At 38.3% G+C, this 6,836-nt stretch overlaps 1 protein-coding gene across 1 annotated transcript; it reads right to left on the bottom strand.

The window, feature by feature from the left end:
- Window positions 1-3,486: 3,486 nt before the first annotated feature.
- On the bottom strand, window positions 3,487-4,422 carry LOC138916924 (olfactory receptor 4D10-like). The gene has a single exon (XM_070230532.1). The coding sequence runs from the start codon at window positions 4,420-4,422 to the stop codon at window positions 3,487-3,489; it is 936 nt and encodes a 311-aa protein (XP_070086633.1).
- Between the last annotated feature and the right edge of the window lie 2,414 nt (window positions 4,423-6,836).

A 6,836-nucleotide genomic window follows, 5' to 3' on the forward strand; every position in this document is an offset into this window, starting at 1 on the left:
TTTTATTTTTTGGTAAATCTAGGGAAAGGTATGTAGATGTTCATTGCACTATTCTTTCAAGTTTTTTTTTTGAAGGTTTGACATATTTTATTTTCTCTCTAGTTTTAATTTAACGTAAGACATATCTGTGTAGAATTCAGTCTGAGGAGATCCATCTACAGGAAATAAGTCTGAGAAAAATCTCTTCTTTGTGTAATTCAAGGGATTCCAGAAAAAGAGTTGCTTTCTCGTCATTCCAAAGTGAACTCATTTCTATGACTCTCATTTCACAATATCCTCTTTGTTCATCTTTCTTAGCTGTGCTTTCTGTCACTGAAGTTTCACCCTGGAATGTAGCACTTTGTGTACTTATCACATTGTTTTTAGACAGAATGTATTTATGAATATTAACAATTACATCTAGAGTTCAATTATTCTCACTCTTCTTTTCTCACACTTATGCATAGACACTGAGACCCCACAGACATTCACACCCATGTAGAGTTATATTTCTTACCTAAAGTCTCCAACCTTCTCTTCCAACATCTTAAACAATGTTCACACGTATCTTGGGAATCATTCAACTTCGTAAAATTCTGTTAAATACCCCTCTCAAAGCCAGTGATTTCAGTGGCTTCCCTTTTATCTTTATGTGGGAAATGGCAGACATAAGATAATATTTTCTTGGTTTGTTCACAACGTCTGACAGTGCTACACCATATTTGCCAATTCCTTGATCCCAGGATTGGAGTGAGAATTATCAGAGGGACTATAGTTGGATGTGATTGTGGAAAAATTCTTCTGACAGTGAGGTGGTTTCAGTGGGAGTGATTGTGATTCAGGCACATATGCTTAGTAACACACTTTTTGTCTAGTGTCTAAAATTTTCTAATGGTGACAAAGATTTTCTCCTTGACTATATTCAGGCTCCCCTGAACTTTTCAACTAGGCTTTGACTTTTGGAACCCCATCCTTGTCTCTGCATTGTCCAATTTTAACAAAAATCCTGCTTCATCAGTTTAGCCAAAATCCCCCATCCTCCATATCCTATCACCCTCTGTTCAGGTTCCTCATCCTCCACCATCCCCCAGTGATGTCTAATCACCCTGACCTGACTTTGGCAAGAATTTTATTAGGTCAGTTTAGCCAGAATTCGACATTACTCCTGACATTTCCTTTTAGTGGTTTTTGTACTGGGAAATAAATGTCCATTCTTAAGGATTCTCAGCAACTTCCTTAGGCAGTTTCATGCACGCAGGGTGATTCCTGAAGTTTGACACAAAGTTTTGGAAGCAGCACTTGGACCTGAAGAGGTTGTTTAGTCAAGAGTGAGGGAGCTCTCAAAGAGCTGGTGAACAAAGTGGGTGATGCAGTTCTCACAGGATACACACGCAACCGGAATATCCACACTGGATCCATCTGCAAATCCCACTTGCTTGACCTTCAAAGTTTTTCAAAATACTCACCATCTCCACAATTACTACCCTAAATCATGTCTTCATTATTTCTTTCATGAGATTATTGCCTCATCTCCTTGTTTTTGTCCTCACTCCTCTTCAGTCTATTAATAACAGTAGCTCCTGCAATTCTGTTAAAGCATGCATCACTATTCTGCTCTTTCAAGCCCTCCAAATGTATCCAATCTTGTTTAATGTGAAAGTCAAAATCCTCACAATCATCTAAAGATGGTCGTCCTATGGCCCCATAATATCTCTTACCTTTAGTACTATACCTCTCCTCTTCTCATCCACTTACAAAGGCCTCCTTGCTGTTTCTTGGATCTCTGGGAACATCACCATCTCATGGCCTTTGCATGTCTGGTTTTTGGACTGAGATTTGTACTGAGACATGAACATGTTTCTAGTTTCAAAGATTTTAACATCTGGGATCTACCTCCAGACGTGAGAGGAAAAAACACAACTCCCAGCAGCTGTAAATAGCATAAAAAGTAAACAATAAAAGCCAAGCTTATATGTTGAATAATGTTTTCCACCTCAAGCCAACTTTTTTGAATGTATATGCGTAGTCTGATGTAGCTTCATAGGTTTCTGTCATTTTTTAGGGCATCATATTAAGAGAGAATAATAACCATGAAGCAATTGTTTTCTTAACCATATTCTCCAATGACTTGAGGAGCAGAAAGGAGTTAGAGACAATATTCATTCATTGAGTTTTGTAATTCAACAATTTTTATGAGTGTTTTCTATGTTTTGCTTGCTGTGATAGATGCTGGGGATACAATAAAAGCATAATTCTACTGGGGGAGATAGGAAGAAGGAGGACAGGGAATTGGAAACAAGGTCATGAGTTCTGTGCCCAAGCTAAGCCCAGGGCACTGAGGGAAAGTGGTGGAGGTGGCAAGCAGGCGTGGGGTTCAGAGGAAGGTCAGGGTAAGGACCCTGCACAAGGTCACAGAACTCATAATTTTTGAGGTCTGTATTCTAAATCAAGCTGTGCTAACTTCAAGACACCTGCTCTCAATCACTGGATTGTGGGCTTTAGATGGAAAAATCTTCAGATAATAGTTATTTAATTTATCGCATAATAGAATCAGAGGAGGAACTTAATTTGAATGTGTTGACTTCCTTAAGATTTGATTACTTTATGAAAGACCATATAGAATCCAATGCCCAATCTGTATTATTTTCTTTCTCTCTTTCTTTTTTTTATTTTAAAGATTGGCACCTGAGCTAACATCTGTTGCCAATCTTCTCTCCCTTTTTCTTCTTCTTCCCAAAGCACCCTAGGACATAGTTGTATATTCTAGTTGCAGGTCTTTCTGGCTCTGCTATGTGGGACACTACCTCAGCATGGCTTGATGAGTGGTGTTAGGTCCATGCCTGGGATCCTAAATGGCAAAACCCTGGGCCACTAAAGTGGAATGCATGAACTTAACCACCCAGCCACGGGGCCGGCCCCCTGTATTATTTTCTAATATGTGTCTCAGCTCCCTTCCTGGGAACAAGTAATGTACTTGGAATGTCTCAGCATATATATATTTTACTTTTTCTTATTGATATTTTTATTTAGACAACTGGAGATTCCCATGCAGTTGTAAGAAATAACAGAGAGATATCCCACCTTAACCCATTTTCCCTCAATGTTCATTTCACAATCTATATGTATATCAAAATTTCAAGTTGTACATCTTCACCATATGCCTTTTTTATCTGTCAATTACATCACAAAAGAGCTGGGGAAAAAACCCACAATAATTGCAATATGATAAAATTGTCTGAGTTTATTTCAATTCTGATTCCTTTATTTCTTGCAAGGCCCTATTGCAAAAGCAATGAACACCTCTCCAGCTAACAATTTGATTTCTCTACTTCGTTTTAGAACATTAAACCCATCTTTTTACATTGTTATTGCAGCCTGATCCAGAATCTTTGAAAATAATGTGTATCTTAGTAGAAATATAAAAACTATTTAGAAATCCTTTAGTCAATACATTTTATTTGATGGACAAACATATTCAAAGGTGATGAGAAGGAGTGAGAGACCAGCCTATACCTTGTCAGAAGGCAGAAATCTTCTCTTCAGTCTCCTCATGGCTGACTTCATCTCCTCGTTCCTCAGAGTGTAGATTAAGGGGTTCAGCAGAGGGGAGATGACAGTAAAGGTGACGGAGATGGGCTTATCAGTGGGGAGGGCAGTGAAGGGCCGGGCATAGACATAGATGCAGGGCACAAAGTGCAGGGTCACCACAGTGATGTGTGCGGTGCAGGTGGAGATGGCCTTCCTCCTGCCCTCCCCTGCCTGAGACCTCAGCATCATTAGGATGACTGTGTAGGACACAAACAGGAAGCTAAACCACATTGTAGTGACCAGTCCATTATTGGAAATTATCAGCAGCTCAAGCATAAAAATGTCAGTACAGATGAGTTTGAGGACATGGGGAACATCACAGTAGAAAGTGTCAAGAACATTGGGTCCACAGAAGGGGAGGGGCAGCAAAAGGGCAATCTGTACGATGGAGTGGACAAAGCCCCCCACCCACGAGGCCACTATTAACCCAATGCAACGGCCTCTACTCATGATGGTCACGTAGTGCAGGGGCTTGGAGATGGCCACATACCGATCTAAGGCCATCAGTGACAAAGAAAATACATCCACCCCTCCAATGAGGTGGAAGAAAAACATCTGAGTGAAGCAGCCATTGAAGGAGATGGTCTTTCTCTCTGACAGAAGGTCCACCAGAACCTTGGGAGCTGTGATGGAGGAAAAGCAGATGTCGGCAACAGACAAATTCCGGAGCAAAAAATACATGGGGGTGTGAAGGCGAGATTCACAGGTCACCGTGACCGTGATGAGGAGGTTTCCCAGCAGAGTTGTCACATACACCCAAAGTAGGAAAAGGAATAAGACCCAGTTCAGTTCTTGATTCTGGGTTAGGCCAAGGAAAATAAATTCTTGGACCCTCGTGCAGTTTTTTAACTCCATTGAGTCAACTTCTTTCTCTCTCTCTTGTTTGAAGCTTCTTCATTTGAAAAGACTTGGCTATTTATTTTATTTTCTTCTCAAGCACTAAGAATACAATTCAGAATGTTCCTCGCGTGGTTGTGCGCTGTTTGTGATTTGTTGTTTTGTCTAAATTTTTAAGATTGCAGTCTGTTTGGTGATCAAATCAAATTATCCCATGTAAAGTCATTCAATAATTCTGTTCTTATAAAACTATTTTTGAAAAGAACAAACTTTATGTTCAGCAGTGATGTTTACATAACATTTTATTTAATTAATTTATTTTAGTTTTTAAATTTTGTTATTGTTTTCTTCCATCCAAATATATCGAATGTCCAAAATGTCTGAATCATAAACAGAAAGATAAGTACAATGAGGTTCCAGCCACTGTAGACTCATAGTATGAAAGTTTAATATTCATATTAGAGAACTTTCTGTTGACTTCCACAGGGTCTTGTCTTGCTAAAAAGAAAAAAAGAGTATCATTCTGTTTCTTACTGCAATGTTGCTGTGGCATGAGTCAGTTTCCTTACTGTTGGCTGTTTTATGTTGAATTTCTTAAAATTGTCACCTGTTAGTCCATATATGTAGCTTTTCTTTGTCATTACCTTATATGAATCAGATTTTTTATTAATTATTTTAGAATATTTAAAATTTATTTTTAAGAAACACATTGAAACAATATATAAATACAAATATCAAAGAATATCTTTAATTTCTTTTATTGTGATAACACTTGAACATGAGAGCTGCCCTCTTAACAAATTTTTGGGTTCCGATACAGTATAGCCACAGTGCTGCACAGCAATTCTCTAGAACTTATTCATCTCATGTAACTGTTGTGATCCTTGCTTGAGTGTGGGGGAGAGAATAAAGATAGTGACCCACTTTTGAAAGGTCATCCATACTCTATCAACCACACTCTCTTCTGCCTCTTTCTCTGTGTGGATCAAAGCTAAGAGAGTGGAGGGTTCACACAGGAGGGAGAGATGTAGATATGTTTAGAATAATACCTATTTTTTATAAGCTGTTATTGGTCATTCTTAGGAAATTTTATAATTATTACTTATTCCACCTTATACTTAGCAAGTCAACATTTATTGCAATGTTCAAATGTATATGAACAAATGGGACCACATTGTCAAAGTGTTTGCAGCTTAGCGAAAGTGAATGATTTGTATAAATTGATGAACATAATGCATGATAAAATGTAAAATGTCAAGAGAAAAGTAGAGATTGATTTGGTTGGGATAGGAACTATGCTAAGAGATATAATGATTTCTAGCAGTAATAAAAGCTGCTATTTTTTGAGTGTTTACTGTGTGTGAAGAGTTATGAAATGTTGACATTGAATTTTCACCACTATCCTTTATTCCTGTTTTTCAGATGGAATATAGTGTGAATCTATGTTTGACTGAAGTTAAGGAAAAGATAGAAATAGGATGGAAAAAACATTGTTTTGTTTGCCTCTTCAATCTTATGTATATAGGGTCTCATTTTGTATAACAAGAATATTTTGGGGTGCGCCTGATAGCCATGTGGTTAAGTTTGCATGCACTGCTTTGGTGGCCCCAGGTTCACTGGTTCGGATCCTGGACACGGACCTATGCACTGCTCATCAAGCTATGCTGTGGCAGGCATCCCACATAGGTAAAATAGAGAAAGACGGGCACAGATAGTAGCTCAGGGCCAATCTTCCTCAGCATAAGAGAGGAGGATTGGCAGCAGATGTTAGCTCAGTGATAATCTTTCTCAGAGAAACAAAACAAAGAAAAGAAAATTTGGTAAAGTCTGTCTGAAGATAAGAATTTTTCAGAAAGGGGTTCTGGAAACCCAATTTATGTGGAGCTTAGTCTGAGACTACCTCATCAAGAAGCAACTCAAATGATCACAGCAAACGAATGATGCCTTCTCTCACACTGAGTGGACCACATTTCTGAATCCCTCTTAACATATCACCTCTCTTCCAATAGTTAACACCCACCTTTGTTGTTTCTGTCACTGAGAAGATCATCTTGGCTCTGAAGCATTTAGTATACCTGGAAAATATCAAAGTCACACTATTCATACATAGTTTGTATAATCAATAACAACATCTCAATGTCACTATCGATAACTTTAACCTTAGCTAAATCTTAACATCTTTACCTAATACCTTTGATCCTGAAACTCCAACTACAAATTGTATGTCATCAGGTACAGACCAGAATAGAACACTAGTGATACTAGTGACGTTAATTCTTGAAAATATTGTTTCTGAAGGCAGAGCCTCTTGGAAGACTAAATATCTTAGTGTCTTTATTCTCCTTTCAGGAAAGAAAGGGCAGATTCAAAGAATCACATCTTCAAGAACTTCCTCTGTGTCCCTATCTTACGTGCAAATCCCTCAGCCTCAG

The sequence above is a fragment of the Equus caballus genome, chromosome 12 (assembly GCF_041296265.1).
Source record: "Equus caballus isolate H_3958 breed thoroughbred chromosome 12, TB-T2T, whole genome shotgun sequence".
In the NCBI taxonomy this organism is placed as follows: Eukaryota; Metazoa; Chordata; class Mammalia; order Perissodactyla; family Equidae; genus Equus; species Equus caballus.

Bases quoted from the DNA above. Each gene is read 5' to 3' on its own strand.
- LOC138916924 (XM_070230532.1), bottom strand. From the start codon at position 4,422: ATGGAGTTAAAAAACTGCACGAGGGTCCAAGAATTTATTTTCCTTGGC.